At 41.2% G+C, this 17973-nt stretch overlaps 1 protein-coding gene across 1 annotated transcript in view; it reads left to right on the forward strand.

Moving 5' to 3' along the window:
- Positions 1-17973, forward strand: part of TMEM65 (transmembrane protein 65) — a 34854-nt gene that overhangs the window by 8274 nt on the left and 8607 nt on the right. The window contains exons 3-4 of the mRNA XM_062627090.1: positions 14804-14848; positions 16958-17025. Of these exons, the coding sequence (XP_062483074.1) occupies positions 14804-14848; positions 16958-17025 (113 nt within the window). The remainder of the gene's footprint in view (positions 1-14803; positions 14849-16957; positions 17026-17973) is intronic.

Here is a 17973-nt window from a genome sequence, read left to right on the forward strand (position 1 = left end):
GATCAGAGGGCTGGACCAGCTCTCCTGTGAAAAGAGGCTGAGGGAGATGGGCTTGGTCAGCCTGGAGAGGAGAAAGCTCTGGGGAGACCTTAGAGCAACTTCCGGTGCTTAAAGGGGGCCTGCAAGAAATCTGAAGAGGGACTTTACAAGGGCATGCAGTATTAGGGGGATGGTTTTAAACTGAAAGAGGGAAGATTTAGGTTAGATATTAGTAAGAAGTTTTTTGCTTATGAGGTTGGTGAGACACTGGCACAGTTTGCTCAGAAAAGTTGTGGCTGCCCCATCCCTGGAAGCGTTCAAGGCCAGGTCATGACGGGGCTTTGAGCAACTGGATCTGGAGGAAGGTGTCCCAGCCAGTGGAAGGGAGATTGGAACTAGATGAGGTTTGAAGGTCTCTTCCAAAGCACTCTGTGAATAAAGGGCTGAGGTTTAATGTCATAATGAAGAAAATTGATGCTTGGTAGTAATGGTAAAACTATCCTGAAGCTGTTCTCAGAAAATGTCAAGTGTCCCTGTAGCTGTCCACTTTTGAGCTACATTCAGCAAGGTACTTTTTTCTGAAATGCATGTTGGTTTTGCCATTGTAGTTTAGTTTTCTGCCATATTCTGAAATTTGACTTGTTTGTGTAACTTAAAGCAGGTTCTAGTCTGAATTCTTTGCTTAAATTCAGAAACTTCACTGTATGTTTTTGCAGAGGAGAGCCTGCTAACATTCAAGTGCAGTGACTGTAAGATCTAGACCTATAAAGGCTGTTTCTGTACTGACAGATACTCCAGTATTGATTGGAAGATTTTAAATAATGACTTATTGCTGTCTTGCTTTATAAACTCATTGTAGCATCCAGATACCCTAAACCACTGATACCACTTGAGAAGCCAGCGAAGGAGGTAGTATCACCAGAGACGACCAGTACTCTTGGTACAGTAAAAATAAAGTGTGTTTGCTAAGACATAGCATTGCATAAGGCCAGTGGGCTGCTGGTTTGACAGACTTGCTTGCTTGGTTTGATGCAGTTGGCATGTATTGCTGCAAGAAGTAAACAGGTTTTATTTATTTACAGTAATATAAAGCTTTTGATCTCAAGAATTTTAAGGATCCCCATAGTGCTTAGTGTTACTGTGGCTAAAGAAGTGTTTCAAGTCCAGGTTTTGTGGAAATTGAGCTATACCATGGTTTCTAGATAGTACTGAGCTGAAGACTTCAGACTGTGGAACAGCTTGGAAGCAGCTCAGTGTCATCTACCTTATGCCTTTTCCTAGGAAAGTGCTGTACATTATATTACGTGGTCCAAACATAATGCAGAAATATTACTGTTATAAAACATCTTTATTTAGTTTGTTGCCTCTGCCCTTCCCCAGAATTAATGCTTTAGAAAAAGTAAAGTAGAAGATAGCTCCAGTTAAAATTTGGTGTTCAGCTTTTGCATGTGGTTTAAGCATGTGATGTGTACAGAATGGTGTCATGCACGAAGAGCTTTTAAATCATGATTTAAAAAATAAGAAAATCTAAACTTTGAGCCTTTACTCTTCAACTGCGTGTGTCTTGTGTCAAATAACACATTTGATATGTATAGGAAAATCTGCTGATAACTGCCTTATCTGAGGCGTAAGGGGTGCTTTTGATTTAGGTCTTTTTAGGAAAGATCACTTGAAATGCAACTTGTACTTACAATGTAACAGAAACCTTTCACGTTGATATATTTGAAACACTTAGATCTCCCTGGGATAGGCATGAATGCAATGAATGATGTTTGTTCTGTGAACACAGAGACACTGTTTCAGGGTGTATTAGAAGTTAAAAGTCTACCTGTTTCTTTAAGAAGGAGATTATTTAAAGCTTACTCATTCAACTGAAAACTCATAGCTTTAGTCAGCCTTATTTATTATTTAATCCAAATATGGAACTACAGAGCCATGGTATCTCTGGGAGAAAATCTTCTCTAAAAAGAAAAATAAATGGAAAAATGAGATAAGCAGATCATGCAAACAGAGGGCTTAAGGAAACTGCCTTGGATCTCTCTGGCGGTGTTTATTGTTTCTACAAGAAGTTGCTCTCATTGGGCAAAACTGAACCTGTCAGTGAGCTGTCCTGTGCTCCCTTTCCTGTTTCTTTCCCCTTAAATTAGCACAGCGTTATTTCAGAAACCTGAAAGCGTGCGTTCTTGTTTCTGTTTTCTTGCTGTTTGTGAGATCTTCCTTTAACATCGGTAAAGCCCCTTGGATTTTTTGGGATGTGACTGACCCTTGCCTGAAGCAAAACCGTTGCTTCCTCTGAAACACTGGGAGTGTGTGGTAAGGCAAAGCCCACAAAATACCATTTTTAACTCAGCAAAGTGCATATTCCATGCAAAATTATGGGCTATAAAATCAGGTGTTTTTCCCAGTGTTCATTTACTTTGGGTTCTTAGATATTTGTATATTAATTATTAATAAAATATACCCCTTGCAGCTGTAATACATACTGATGCTTGTTGTACGTCTTTTTCTGCAGCATTTGCCAGTTTCCACTTGTATGTGATGGGCTCATCATATCTATTGCTTTTTGAAGTATTTCTCATGGATGAGGTGGTTTTAAAGTTTATTTTTGACAAACTGAGATGCTTCAGCTTTTAGTAAATTCCAACAGGTCATTATTTTAACTTGTATGCTCCTCTCTACATAGTAAAAAGAGTAAATAGGAGCATATTTAAGGCTGCAATATTATGTGCTTGGAGATAGGGTATATTCTGTATCAACTCTCCTATTGCCTTAAAGCACACATACAGAGCAGTGGCTTGTTTATGCTCTCCTACTGCTTGTACCCAGGGATGAAACCTTTCCTTATCATGCTTGCTAAATGCTACGTAGCTTTTACAATGTCAGATAACGCATTTCCAGAGTCAAAACTTGCCTTCAGGTGCCTTCACTTGCCACAGTTCAGCAGTGATCCTGGTGAAAGGCTCCTACATGACCTGGGGGAATGATGAAGCCTTGGAAAATGTTTTTCATTTCAAAAAGAATGGAAACATTTGAGAGAAAAAGGCTTCAGGTAGGGTTAGGGTTTGGGATAAGATAGGTGATTCTTGCCCATGCCGCAGACAGGGGTCTGTCTGCTTTGGGGTGTGTTGATGTGTGGAAAGTTGTATTGCCACGAAGCTCTAGTGTTTTTTCCAGGTCAGAAGGCTTACTGTGAGCCAACAGGCAATTGTTGCATTTTGACCTGCTGCATTTCACTTTTAGACATCATCAGTTTCTAGTTACTGGACTGTTAAAGTAACTTTTTTTCTTGTGACTTTCAATTTTTTGCTCAATAGCTTTGGACTCTGCAGTGATCCATCTCTTCCTGCTGGCCAGCTCACTGTAACATCTTACAGCAGGACTATAAATCACCAGTCTCCATTGGGATGTTATCCCATCTTTCACAGCAGTCTGAATGGGAAGAAATTGTATTTTGTTTGCTTTCTTGGGATTCGTGGAGCACTGGAGAGAAATGCGCATGAAACAGATTTCTTTATCCAAAGATACCGAAAGATGGTATCTTTTAAATACCATCAGCTTGTATTTTCAGATTGCAAATAGCCTTTCAACCCAGCTGTTTCTTTGCTTCATTAGTCCTGGCAATGGGCTGATTTTTACAAAGCACAAGTAAAGATGTGATGTTACAAATGTAAAATTAACTGGTTTGTTCAGGATGAGAGATGTAAGAATTGCCAGCTGGATCCACAGCCATCTTGCCTAACAAAGATTTTTGCCAGAGAGAAGAGATGGAAGATGCTTGAACCCCTTCCCAGTTTTCCTATTGCCTATTTATATTATTTCATGCAGCAAAGTAAATAAAGTAAGTAAGTAGCTGTAAAAGTGACAGTGCTGCTATAAATAATCAGCCTGGTGACCTTTTTGTCTTGAGAATATCAGGCAGACTCCTTTTGATTCTGTGTGCCTCTCCCTGTGCCTCTCCCTGAACAGAAGGAACGTGACAAAGGTGTGTCTGTGCTTCTGACTGGTTCCAGTGTGAAATACATACGGCTTCGGGTTTACTCATTTATTGGATCTGGTTTGTCAGCCAGAAAAAAGCCTTAGGTTTTGTAATGTTTTCACTGTTGGTTTGCTTCTCTGGGTTGGATGCTAGGAACCTATTATATCAGCCTCATTTCCATGCTTGGATTCGTTTTTGCAGTAATGTGGCTGAGTTTTACAGTAATTTATGGCTTTGTGTTAAAACCTCAGTTAAAAGAAAAGCTCACTTTTCCTTCTATGGCCAGGGAAAAAGAATTACTCAGATGGCTTCCCCACTGTGGGTATGAGCATGCACAGAGGAGCTGTGAATGAGCTGATGTGTGGGAGATGTGCTAGGGGTGTGGATTTGCTGTTGGTTTCACTTGCGTTGTTGCAAAGGGAGTGTCCTATTCTTCACGCATCCCCAAAACCTCTGGGTGTGAGAGCCCCTTTTTCCACTTTCCGTACAAGCGCTTCAGTTCTTCCCTGGGCCTGGCTGAACACCTGGGTGAGCACAAGTGCTGGAATAAAGGAAGAGTCCCAAACAGGTGATCAGGAGGGAATTTAGGAATGGGAGGACAAATATAGAATCACCCCTTGCAGCAGCAACATGCTCACTTCAGGGTGCAGTTTTGTGTTTGATCTAACGTTCTGTCTTCCGGGAAGCGCCCTGAGGGTTCTTGTGCCTCAGGTGGGAGTCTGTTCTGGGATTTGTGCCACTAACAGCACATACAGTGACTTACACTGGTGAGCAGCAAGTCTCCCAGGTTACTTTTTCTAGCGTTGTCAAGTGCGTGCAGTTATATCTGCTCTAGTGGAAGGTGTCTCTGCCCATGGCAGGGGGGTTGGAACTACGTGATCTTTAAGGTCCTTTCTGAGCCAAACTGTAATGTGATTCTATATTTAGGAGCATTTTTGACGTCAAAATTCATCTTGTGTGACTAGGTAGAGAGCTGTCTCCTCCCTTTCTCTGGCTCTCTATCCAGGATTATTCCTCCTGGGATCAGTGGCTGCCCCCTGAATCACATAGTACTTTGCTTCAGCACTGCGGAAAGCATCCTCAGCCTGAATAAGCCCCCTTCCTTGCTGCTGGAGAAGAGGCTGTGTAAACATTGCTCAGATTTTGGAGTAGCAGATGAGAATGAGGGAGGGGAAGGATGCTGGAGGCACACTGAGATCACACAGCATGGCAAAAAATGTAGGAGTGCAGATTTCATTAAGGTCTCCAGTAAATACTAATGTTACAGGTATGTCACCAATGTAGGCACTACAGTAGTGCCACAGCATACTTTCACTGCCAAGGGGAAGGGTGTAAAATAGAGTCCATGCTTCCCCCATGTAGAAAATGAGACGGGCTTCTGTGTGCAGAAAACCTTGGATTTAGCTGTGGGTTTGTGTTTGTAATTTATTAATTCTCAAGCTGCTTAGCAGAACTGGAGGTGGAGGCTGTGATTTCAGCACTCAGGGTGTGCTCACAGGGCAATTGTGACGGAAGAACAGGTAAAAACAACTGGCAGTGGGAGAGCGGAAACGTGAGGAGTTGAAAAACAAAGACTGTTCTAAGTGGTGGAACCCTGGCTTTTGTGAAATGCCACTGGGTGGTTTTCTGGGAGGATTAAGAAACACAGGACTTAAATAAGCAGACCAGATTTGTAGTGCTTCATGGAGCAGAGGTCCGGAAGCAGATTTAGAGGGAGTGTGTGCACAGCTGTGACTTGCAGTGGGCTGGAGCCTGTGTTAGTGCTGTAGTTGGAAGCCACAGAGATGCACTGAGCTGGTTTAACCTCTTGAGATAGGGCGTGTGCTCATGAAAAGCTGCAGAAACACAGGCTGGGGGAAGAACCTTCCTTCTTTGTCTCGCAGAATAAAGACAATTAGTTGAAAGAATGAAAAGTGAACTTGGTCAGAACCGTTCACTTGTAGGAAGAGTAGAACATGGTAGTTTTGTTGTCATGTGCTTCTCCTTATTTATAGGGCTTGATTTACAAAATTATCAATCTTAGTAATTTCAGATCATTTTCAGGAACAGTTTTTCTAGTAGAGCTTAAAATTCATGTGCAGAATAAATTGAGAAATAATGCAGCTGCATAACAACCCAGCATATAGTCTGTATTCTTATGAAATAAAAGCCAAAAGAAATCATCTTTAGGTAATGTTCCGTGTGAAGTGTGTTTTATCTGGTTTTGCATTTTACATTATACAACATTGATTCCTTCAGCTGTTCGCCAGAGATAGCTGACATTGCAGCTTGGCTTTGACCATGCAGATTCAGATGTTGAAGTCTGACTTGTTTCATGAATGCAGCCAGAAGCTGCGTCAAGTTACATGGGAAGGGAAGAAGAAAGGAACCCATGTGATGAATCCACTGTGCTACCTCTAGCAGTAGGTTAAGAGTTAAGAATAGCTTAATTGCTGCTGTGTTCTGTATTCATTAAGCATTAATATAGAGAGGTGCAAATTATCGGAGCGCAATATGTGTCCAGAACTTACATTGTCAGTGGTTTCTTACTGTGTTCCTTTTGCTGACGGGTATGAATAGTTTCTTAAGGACTTCAGGGAAGCTCATACTTTTGTCTTTATTGCTCCAATGCAGTGAAAAATTAGGATTGTAATTACACTTAATGTGACTGTGCAAAAAAATAATGCTTGAACATCATTCAGTTTATGTGTTCTCTCTGTCTCACTCACTCTGAGGAGCTGTCTTAATTCCGAGACAGGTGAAAAGCAATAAACTGTATGTGCATTTAAAGTTACTTCAGACAGAAGCTTATTTCTGCTGTCTTACTCGCTTTCAAGGTTGTCTTCAGGAAGGGAATGAAACTTTCTGCTTAAGAAAAGGCTGTTACTTAACTGGTATGTGATTTAATATCAGATGGTCTTTGGCTTTCTGTAAAAAACATAGTGTAGTTCTTTTAAAGGGAAAAAAACCAAATTCTACCGAACACATCAAATTTACCAGTTGCCCTCCTGGTGTAACTGCACTGCTGTAGCTGCCTGCAGGTGATGTCGGGTATTGGAAAGGGTGTTGCTGTCTGGCTGAGTACAGGTGCTGCTGGTAGCAGGGACTGTGGGAAGCGCTGCTGTTGCCAGTTTTGGATTTGCTCATACAGTAAGCATCTCTTTTGATGTTAGCCAGATCACTTTTTATCATTACAAGACCCTTGGGTCCTGCAAAAGGCAAAATCTCACATTCTGTGCCCAGGAATGACAGTATAAAGAGCAAGTGTGATGGAAAAAGCCAGTAAGCATAGTGTAGACCTGGTCCACTGCATCTGCTAGGAGGCATAAGCACCTGCCCCCATGTTATTAATACACTCAGAGCTGTGCTAGGGCAGGGGAGGAAGGAGTGTCCTGGTTCCCCCAGTAGCTGCACAGGCTGTTGTTAGTACCCCAGTAACCTTCATCCTGCTCCAGCAGGGTCTGCTGCTGGCTGCAAGCACAGGATCATGTGCCTGGGCTTTCAAGACTGCTGTTCCCTGTTCTTCACAAATTACCTTTTCTCCCTCATTTTTCCCTGTGGAAACAGTGTGGTTCTGGGCAGGTAGGAGAACGGCAGCTGGGAGAGGAAGGATAAGAATAAACTAACTCATCTCTTTCCACTTCCTTAGATTTCTTTTTGAAAACAGGGCCTGGGGGGAACATCATTAAACAAAGGAGATTATAATTATGTATAGAACTCCCTAGATATTTCATGAGCATTCGTACGTAGGCATCAGTGATGCCTAACGCAGCTGTATTTAAAGGCGATGAAAGACTTCTTCTAGATCAGATCTCTTTGGTTGTGCACAGAGCTCTGATAATTCTTGTTAACAAATCTTTTGTGGCTTCCCACAGAATTGCTTTGCTTATTCTCTTACATGAATGAACCTGTTGTGGAGGACAGCTGAAAACCTAATCTGACACCCTGATAATATGTAGATACTAAGGTTTTACTTGTTTCTAGTTCCATCACTGTTGCTGAGCTGCTTCTCTGCTCAACTGCAAACGGGTGAAGTGATTGATAGATACTTACTTTGACCCAGAGATGCCTGAGAAAAATCAGTGCTGACAGAGAAATGCCAAAACCTCATCTTACTGAAACACAGTTAGATGAGTATATTTGGATGAAACTAATTCCATTCTAATATTGGTCTGAAGTACTTACCCAGTCTTTTTCCACAGCTGGTGGAAAGGGTATTGTTAATCCTAGGGGAAGATTTGTTCCTCTGAAGATAGAGAGTTGCAGTGCCATTGGGAAGTGTCCCTCCTCTAGTTCCTGGGAACTCATTGCATTCCCTAAGGAGAGGGTGAGGAGGGGAAGAAGAGCCAACCTCCATTTGAACTTACGGACATTTGCTTTTTTGAGGCACAGGCTTATGACTCTGTGGATGGCTCACTCCAGTCTGGGAGTTGCTGCAGCCAGTTTATTTCTTGGCAGCACTCAAGTACCTTCTTATTTTTTTATTATGTTAAGTAGTGTATAACCATTTGCTTCTGAAATGCACAGATAAGAATACCATGTTATTTTTCCTCTTTGCTCTCCTATTATTGTTACTGTGCTTCTGGCATTTTTATTCAAACACTTTGGCTGTTTTTCCTCACATTTTCCATTTCTCGCTGAAAAAGACAGCTCAAATGCTGTATTTCTGTCTTTACCCTGCATTTTTATTACAAAATGCAAGCCTTTTCTGCATTAGCATCATTTTAGCTGATTAACCCCTCAAATCTTGAGTCAAGCATCTTATTTCTAATTCTTTTCAGCTGTGTTTTGAGACCTTGATAGGCAAACTACTGCAAATGCTATTTTGGTGTGAACCTGCTTGAATGGAAATGAAAGGCTGACTTTTAAGTTTATAAAGTACTGATAGGGAATTGGACTTGATTGGGGGGGGGGGGATGGGGATGGGACAGGGGACAGGGGACCCAACCCGTTAATGATGAAAGCAGTGATTTGAGTCTCTGGCTACTTGTTTGCATTTTATGTTTTCTCCTAGATTCCCCATCAGGGTTTTCACCTGGGGTCTTTGTGTTTTGTTAAACTTGTTTGAAAGGATATGAATGGTGCATCATGTTTTCAGAAAGGATAACAGGATAAATGCATTCTATACTCATAATATTTGATAATAAACATCCAATAAGGACTGCAGATAAATTTGAAATGAAGTTCTATGATATCTAAACCTGCATGTGGTGAGTTATTATGTACATTTCTGTTGCTAAAAGCATCCATTCTATGGAGTAACTACTGACCGCTAGAGGAGGTGATGCAGAGTAGCTGTATTGCCAGTCACAGGTTTGTTTATTTCCTTTGGAAGCAGGCTGGCTGCGTCCAATGTAAGTGGCATTTAGCCCTGAGACTCTTGGGGGGCCCATACCTCCCCTGCCTGCTCACAGGGGTTTGCAGGAATGCACTGTGCCCAAAATCACTCCCAGTTTTGTTCTCAAGGGAATTGTTTGGCTGATGCCAGGGAGCAAATAGCAGTCCTGCAAAGCTTGTTCAGCGCTTGGTCCAGTAGATACAACAGTCGTTTCAAATAAAGATGAGAATCTCTTATGCTACTTCAGGGTTGTTCAGGGATGGAGATGGAACATGAAATCACTGTGTGATTTCTCACAGTGTTACACAGAGTATTAAAAAAATGTTTAATGTCCTATTTATTTTATGCAGAATATTTGTTCGGACATAATTATAGCTGAGAAATTATTCTGTCATGCCCATGGCAGGGGGATTGGAACTGGGTGATCTTAAGGTCCTTTCCAACCCTAATCATTCTATGATTCTATGTCCTCTGTCTATTCATCTCTTACTAGTGCTTTGCTCAGCTTTCTAGTGTGCATGTGACTGAACAGACCAACAGCCAAGTTTATATTTAGCACTGCACAAGTCAGCATCCTTTCATGCCTTAATCACTGTAGTAACAGGAAACCATTTGGGAGTTATAACAAATGATGCAGAATTTTTTATTTGCTGTCAACCTGTGGATTGTTTTTTTCCCATCAGAATCTTAAGGGAATGCAATTGAAGATCAATGGACATGGTTTTTCAAATTTGTGTTTTGCTGTAAGTGCTGAGATTTTGGCAGTTTGTTAAAATGCTGAGAAAAACAAAGGAGGAACAGAGGACGGTTGGGATGAATATGATCTTATTCCATGAATGAACTCATGCATCATGGTCAGAATTTACTCTTAAGGATCTACCTGTAGATACTGGATGAAGCAGTATAACACACATCTCACTTCTAGGATTCAATCCAGAGTTCTGGGGACAAGGATCCTCTTATGGAATATCTCTTTTTAGTAGACACACCAGTTGCTTTGATTTCTTGTTGTATGCAAGTGAAGCCCTTGCCATTCCCTGCCCCTTTGCTCTTGTGAGACCTCACCTGGAGCATTGTGTGCAGTTCTGGTGTCCTCAACATAAAAAGGACATGGAACTGTTGGAACAAGTCCAGAGGAGGGACACGAGGATGATCAGGGGACTGCAGCACCTCCTATATGAAGATAGGCTGAGAAAGCTGGGGCTGTTGAGCCTGGAGAAGAGAAGGCTGCGTGGAGACCTCATAGCAGCCTTCCAGTATCTGAAGGGGGCCTATAGGGATGCTGGGGAGGGACTCTTCGTTAGAGACTGCAGTGACAGGACAAGGGGTAATGGGTCCAAACTTAAACAGGGGAAGTTTAGGTTGGATATAAGGAGGAAGTTCTTTCCTGCTAGGGTGGTGAGGCACTGGAATGGGTTGCCCAGGGAGGTTGTGAATGCTCCATCCCTGGCAGCGTTCAAGACCAGGTTGGACGAAGCCTTGGGTGACATGGTTTAGTGTGAGGTGTTCCTGCCCATGGCAGGGGGGTTGGAACTTGATGATCTTAACATCCTTTCCAACCCTGACTATTCTACGATTCTATGATGTGTATCTGAATGATTTACTGAAATGATGTGGACAGGCGTTTGAATTTGAGGCAAAACTCTTCCTAATTTCCAAATGAGACCCTAACCTTCAGATTCCTCTTCCTTCTTGATATTAATTGTTAAAACATCAATCTCATAAGATTTGGGTCACCGTTTAAAACCTTATAAAACACTGCTCACGTTTAAAACCTTATAAAACACTGCTCATATTTTTGTCTTGGACTTGCTACTCAGCTGTAGCATGTGTCTTCCTAGGGCAGCCCTGGCCACAGTACCTCTTATCACTGTCACGAGTTTCATGCCCCTGGGTGAGAGTAAAAGATTGAGCTATGAAATTTTATGGGAGTATTAGCTGCAATTTGAATAAAACATAATATGTGCCTTTAGGCTTGCAGGTTCTTTTGTATGCCAGGTCTTAAAAATCGATACCTCAGGAACTGGTGATGACAGCTTTCTGGGTTTTGGTTGCTTTATTTTTTCACCAACTGCCTGAATAAATGAACTCCCATTACCCGTTAGTCCACTGGGGGGGTTTATCAGCTAAGGAGAATAATCTTAAAACTAAATTCAAGTACTTGGTTTAAATTGGCTACAACTGGCAGAGTTAATTTAACTCACTTGATTTGAGGCAAGCTGGGGGTAATCGTGAACTCATGTTGACAGTTCTGTGCTCCCCTGGGCTCTGTCTATTAAAAAAAAAGTAATTAGCAAAAAAAGGTGTAAATTCAAAAAAGATCAAGGACAGGTTTAAGAGGCACTTAATTTTTTCTCTCTGCCCCCCCCTCCCCCTTGCTAATTCAGGGCTCATGACCCGTGTTGCACTTGAACCTTGGATTATAACTTCCCTTATGGTAATGAATGTCAGTTAGCAGTATTCCTTACTCTGCCATTTCATTTTATTCCTTCTGCAATAAGATTGGATGAGGCTTTGAGCAACCTGCTCCAGTGGAAGGTGTCCCTGCCCATAGCAGGAGGTTGGAACTGGATGAGCTTTAAGTTCCTTTCCAATCCAAACCATTCTGTGATTCTATAAAGATGAATTCTGGTGCCTGTGGCACAGGATGAGCTGGTGAATGGCTGTCATGAAATGCAATACTGGAGTCCAGTACTGCCTCTTTTCCCGGACATCTAAACTCTTGAAACTGTTGGATTGTGACTGAATTAATTTATTGAAAGGAGATTCTGCAGTTTGGACCTTGTTTTCCCTCCAGTAAAACAAGTGAAGGGCATGTTTCCTTTGCTGTACTCTGAAGGTTTCTTTTCATGGGGTGTTTTGTATTTTTTTGCTGAGCCTTGGAAACTCGAATAGTCAGAACAGTTTCCTAACAATACATACCTGATTCTGAAACACATTTTGTTATCCAGAGTTTTAGAAGATTGCTTTAAAGAATTCTTTTGTCTCTGTGGGATATGTTCCCCAGGTGCCTTCCTATCTTTCAAAGTATGTTATGGTTTAAAGGGGTGGTATTGGAAGTGATTCTGTAAAAAGGTTACTGGCTTTCATGCCACAGTAGTTATTTAATTCTTTCAACTTTCATTCCTTTTTTTTCCCCTCCCAATATTCCAGCTTTAAACTAAACCTCGGCCTCTGCAAGTCTTGCTGAGCTGGTCCTTCCCCGTCGGGCAGTGATCTGTACCTCGCAGTGGCAGAGCTTACTTCATCTGTCAGTGAAGTCATCTTTGTGCTTAAAGGGTTGTTTTGGTGCTCCACAGGAGGCAGGTTTTTCCTTGAGTCTGGTCCTGCAGGTACTGAATGAAAGGGTCCTCAGCAGCCTGATCTGGTTTGGCTCTGCTTTGTGCAGGGCTGGGACTGGGTGTCTCTTCAGGCTAAAGACTTGGCTTGGCAGAGGCAGAGAGAGTGTTGGGATTGGAGCTTCCCTCTCTGGAGCATGAGCAGGTTTGATCTGCACTAGTTATCTGAGCTTTGTCTGTCTCACTTCTCCTATCTCTCTCTCATTAGTTAGTACATGTAAGCCCAGTTTTTTTCCCCAGATTAATCTTTATGATAGAAGCTGTACGTCAGGCAGATTGCCAGATGAGTTTGGCAAGACTCTCTCTTACGAAAGAAAGTTCTTATGGATGTGGCAGGAAGATGCTGTCACCTATGCAAGAATTTCCTATGGCCAGACAAGAGCAGTGTGGTCTCCAGAGCACAGTGCCACTGTAGTGCTTAGTGACCCTTTGTTTAATATTGAAGTGCCTTAGGTGCCCTGCTTCATGAAATGGTTATTTAGCAGATATCCCACCCTACTGAAAAAGGTTATGTCAATGATGAAGCAATTTTTGCTTATATTTGATCCTTTGCTGTTTCCCCCTACCTTGCAGTAACTCATCATTCCTCTAGCCCCAAAGTAGTGTCCCCCAAACACCCTTCTTCTGAAACCATCCCAAGATAGCTCTTTATTTATGTTCTGGAGGAGCAGGTTTATGTTTTTTAATTAATGTGATTTGAAGCTTCCATTATTCATAGATGTGAAAGTTTGTTTTTTTTTTTCTACCAAAAGCTTGCCCTCAATTCCTCCTTTTGTAATAAGTTCCTAGAATCAATTATGCACTGGGTTTTAGCTTTGTTTAATAGCTTTCTCTCTACACTGAGTGGAGAGTAATTACGTAGACTGCCATGTGCTGTCAAACTCAGGAATCTGTTGTAGTTAAATGCACAAGACTGATGTTAAATCCACTAGAGGCTCGTAATACTTTGTGACAAACTTGAGTAGTCTTCTTTGTGTTCATACCCACAATACTTCACTTGGGAATTACCTAAACTAACTGGTTATCATAGTCAGGGCAAACTATGAAAAGATGCCTTATTCAGAGGTAGATAGGAGTGTTTCCTGGAAGTTCGTTTATGTTACAGCTTTCTATCATGCTGTTTTAGTTTCTCCTTTACAGTAGGTTTGCATATACAGTGACTTGGGTACACAAATACTTACTCTAGTCTGCACTGTTCAGACATATGCTCAAATTGTTCACAGCCTGTGTTTGCAGCTTTGTCTCTTCATGTACTTGGCTGCCTCAAGTAAAATTAGAATACTTGAGGTCGTGTTGTAGGTTTCTCTCATGTTACACCATTTTTTACGTTTGCCTATAGAAGTACCTAATAAAAAGTATGGGAGCAACTTGTCAGAAGCTCAAGGTTCATAATACTGGAAGATATCGGGGCAGCTTTGTTTTCTGCTTTAAAATGGGGTCTTTTGCTCAACATCCACATTTCAAAAAACCTACAAATGCACCACAAGCCTAAAAAAGTAGGTTTTCTTTCCCTTGCCCTGTGGAATGGGTACCCGTTGCTGCTGCATTCTGTGCATCACCTCTAATAGTCTGTGTTAGCTTCCTGTAGAGTGCTCTGTCAGTGACGTCCTGGTGCTTCGAAGCACTTAATGGTTTGAAGCCAAAATGAAACATGCACCAAATGGCCAGACTTGTTCTGCTATTACTGGGATCAGTGCTCTCTAATGTCATTGTAGTATTTTTCTTTTATTCTTATACTAGCTATTAAAAGATGCCTTCTGTCAGAACAGAGGTAGGAGGTCTTTTGCAGACTGCCTCTGGAGGAAAGGTTGTCTGCTGCATGCCTGGAGGTCTAAACCAAATAATTAAGTACAGTTCTTTTTAGATGTCCTGGTTTGTCTAATTTTAGTGTGTTTTCCTAATTCTCAGTAATTAAAGATGGCTGTTGAGCTGCGTCTAATGTATGCTGTTACTTTGCGTAATTACTTATATTAGTGTAATCTTGTAATATTTCTCTAAGACTTTTTGGCTTTTAATATGTGGTTTTTTTTTTTGTAAAAATAATAATAATGTAGATGTGAAACATTTATCTTCAAATTTGAAAGCTGTTAAATAACATAACTGCTTTTTTGCCTGCTAGTAATTTGATAAATTATAATAAGCTGAGTTTGTGATGAAGGAGCTAACTTTCTCATTTCCTTTTGACTTCTCTAGAGAAGTTGGAGATTGCCCCACCATCTCCAGGACAACTGAAACATGGTAAAAGAAGAATGTTTGTTGAATGTGGTTCAGTACTTGTGCAGACTGTGTTTTGAATTGCTTCATCTTTCTCCTGCAAATGCTGGTCTGCCCTCATTGCTGTCGTCTGGAGTAACAGAAAACCAAAGCAAGCACCAACAGCCACTCTGCTACCTTGATTTCATAACACCTCAGCTGGAGAATGTGCACCATTTAGTAAAAGTAGGACAGAAAGCCTAAATGAGAGTGCGTTGTTCAAAGCCAGCAGGAAGCACTGGTTTTCTAAGCCAAGCAGTGTTGATGCTGCATAACCTTGTGGGGGTTTTGTATTTAAAGCTATTGACTTGCTTCTAGTCGCCTGCATTTTAAATGGACTGAGAAGTGGGATAAAATTGCAGATAGATTGGAGATAGATTTGGTATTTTTTGTAATACCACGCTCATTCAAATTCTGGATTAGTTTCCAAATCAGTGTATTTATGTGGTTTTATACTCTCAGTTAGCAAATATATGTAGTTGGACCTTTTACTGTTCCACATATCTGCACTTACTTCTCTTTGTTTTTTTTTTTCTCTTGGTCCCTGGGATTCTGTTTACCCCTTGGATTCCAAAATTATAACAATTTTGGTAGGAATTTGAGTTCCCTCTGTAGCTCCAGAGTTTGGTGCACACATTTTGAAAATACTGGGCACATCTGTCATACCTGTGTGATTTTTTTTTATGTTTTTATTTTGGGAGGTTTTGTCTTGCAATGGTTTAAAACAGTTGGAAACTTTCATATACAGTCTGTGCTTTAGTCTTTCACTGGTGCGTTATGTGTTTTTACAAAGCAGCTCTGGAAGTCCAGGTTTGTTCTAGTACCTAAGCATGAAAGCTCTCTTGAGTGTGGCTTTGTTTTCTTGTATGGTCATGGGTTGATGCTGTCTGTGAGAGGTAAATGCAAAAGGGACTCATTCCAGTTGCTTTTCACACGACTGTGAGGTTTGTACACTTTTCTTTCTTCCCTCTTCCTATGCTTGCATCTCTGTAAGTTTATGAAATACAGGAGTTGTTGGTCCCATCTGAAGTGAATTAAACCTCAAACCCAAACAACTAAAGAGCTGATGCATTTTAAATGTTAAAAAGAAGTTCTAACTTTAAGCTGTATTTTAGTCATGTAGTCTGTCCTCAGTGTTGTATTGAGTCTTATGAAGCCAGCACCTGAAAGAAACTCAGCTGGAGGCTGTGCTATACAAATTCAATCCCATCTCTATCAGAAGCTTACAAGCTAAAATTTGAGAGAGAAAATGAAGCAGGACAAAAAGGAATGACACGCTAACACTGTACTCGTTAGGAATTATTATTCAGACCAGCATGCTCCAAGTCCCTACAATATAAAATATTTTCACACAGGGTTTACTTGGAGTTTCAGGAGTAAAAGGAAGAAAAAAACACATGAAACAGAAGGTGGAACTTGAATTCTTAAACAGTGGATTGAGGAGCAGCTTCAAGTCTGACTTGCTCTCAGAATAGGTCCCAACTAAAATCAAATCTTTGTTTGAATAGTGAGATAATTAACGTTGTGTGACACCAGTGAAAACCATCCAAACATCTGTAGGTTTAGTTGAATGAGTTTTGATGAGAATTGCCTGGCTCCAGGCAATACTCTTAAAATATGAATTGTTAGGAGTGCATGAAAAAGAGCTTTTGCACAGGAATAGAGAGGGATTTGCAGAGAAAGGGGCTTTATTTCAAGCAGGAGAAGAGTGTAGAGAGTCTAGTGAGGCAGTCTGGTAATCCTTAGTGATACTGTGACTGGTTGGAAGGACTAAATAGTACCAAAGTTTGTGTAGTTTCAGTGTTTCTTTTGTGCTCTAGTAGGCATAAGTGGCTTACATCCAAAATTGTACAAGTATTTGCAGAGTAAGTTGCTTTAACTGATTCTTCAAAAGCTGCTAGTAACACTCAGGTGTACCAAAGGCTTTTACTAAACCTGCCAGAAACAAAGTCATCAGTAGAAGCAGTGGGAAAGGGATTTTGTTTATGTTCTCTTTGTTTCTCTTATAGGCGGTATTAGACTGATATTGCAGTTGTTGTGAACTAGTGAACTCTTACAAATATTTACTTTCTCTTTGTTACTTCTTTCTTTTAGTGTTCTTCCACAATGCAGTACCTTTTGTAGGGTTTGGATTTTTGGATAACGCAATTATGATTGCTGCGGTAAGTTCACTGTTTTTTTCCTCAATCAAGTCAGTAAGCTTCATATCGTTCAAGTAGAATAAAACAGACTAGATTGAGAGCTTCAGTAAGACACTGTATCAACTCACCCTTTTAATCTTTCTTCTTTAAAGAGAAAGACCATGCGGTCTTCAGCCTTTGCCCAGTGCAAAGGAGCATTGTTCCTTCTGAAGGCCAGTATTGCAACAAAGTTTACTGAACTGAGAAAAAAACTTGCTTTTTTTCCTCTCTTAATCTGTGCTGTAAGACACATTTATGATCTTGTAGTTGATATGTTTTTGTACTGACTGATTATAAAGTGATTATAACGCCTTGATGAATGCATCTTCAGGGCTTTTACTCATGTGTTCCTTTGTTCTGAGTGACGCAGGCACTGTTAGTGCTGATGTTGATTTGTACTGATGCAGCCTGGCACTTCTGACTAACACTCTTGACGTATTTTCTTTGTTTGGAAGATTAAATGGGCTAGTGGAACAGGAAGATTTATAAAGGCCAAATAAATTGTTCTTCCTGTAGATCTATTACTGAGGATAAATTCCACCTTATTCCATGAGGATGGTCAGGGGACTGGAACACCTCCTGTATGAAGATAGGCTGAGAAAGTTGGGGCTGTTCAGCCTGGAGAAGAGAAGGCTGCGTGGAGACCTCATAGCAGCCTTCCAGTATCTGAAGGGGGCCTGTAAGGATGCTGGGGAGGGACTCTTCATTAGAGACTGTAGTGACAGGACAAGGGGGAATGGGTTAAAACTTAAACAGGGGAAGTTTAGATTGGATATAAGGAAGAAGTTCTTTCCTGTAAGGGTGGTGAGGCACTGGAATGGGTTGCCCAAGGAAGTTGTGAATGCTCCATCCCTGGCAGTGTTCAAGGCGAGGTTGGACAGAGCCTTGGGTGACATGGTTTAGTGTGAGGTGTCCCTGCCCATGGCAAGG

This window comes from Pezoporus occidentalis, unplaced genomic scaffold, assembly GCF_034315485.1.
Source record: "Pezoporus occidentalis ecotype Australia unplaced genomic scaffold, CSIRO_AGI_Poc_V1 ctg3, whole genome shotgun sequence".
NCBI classification, from domain to species: Eukaryota; Metazoa; Chordata; class Aves; order Psittaciformes; family Psittacidae; genus Pezoporus; species Pezoporus occidentalis.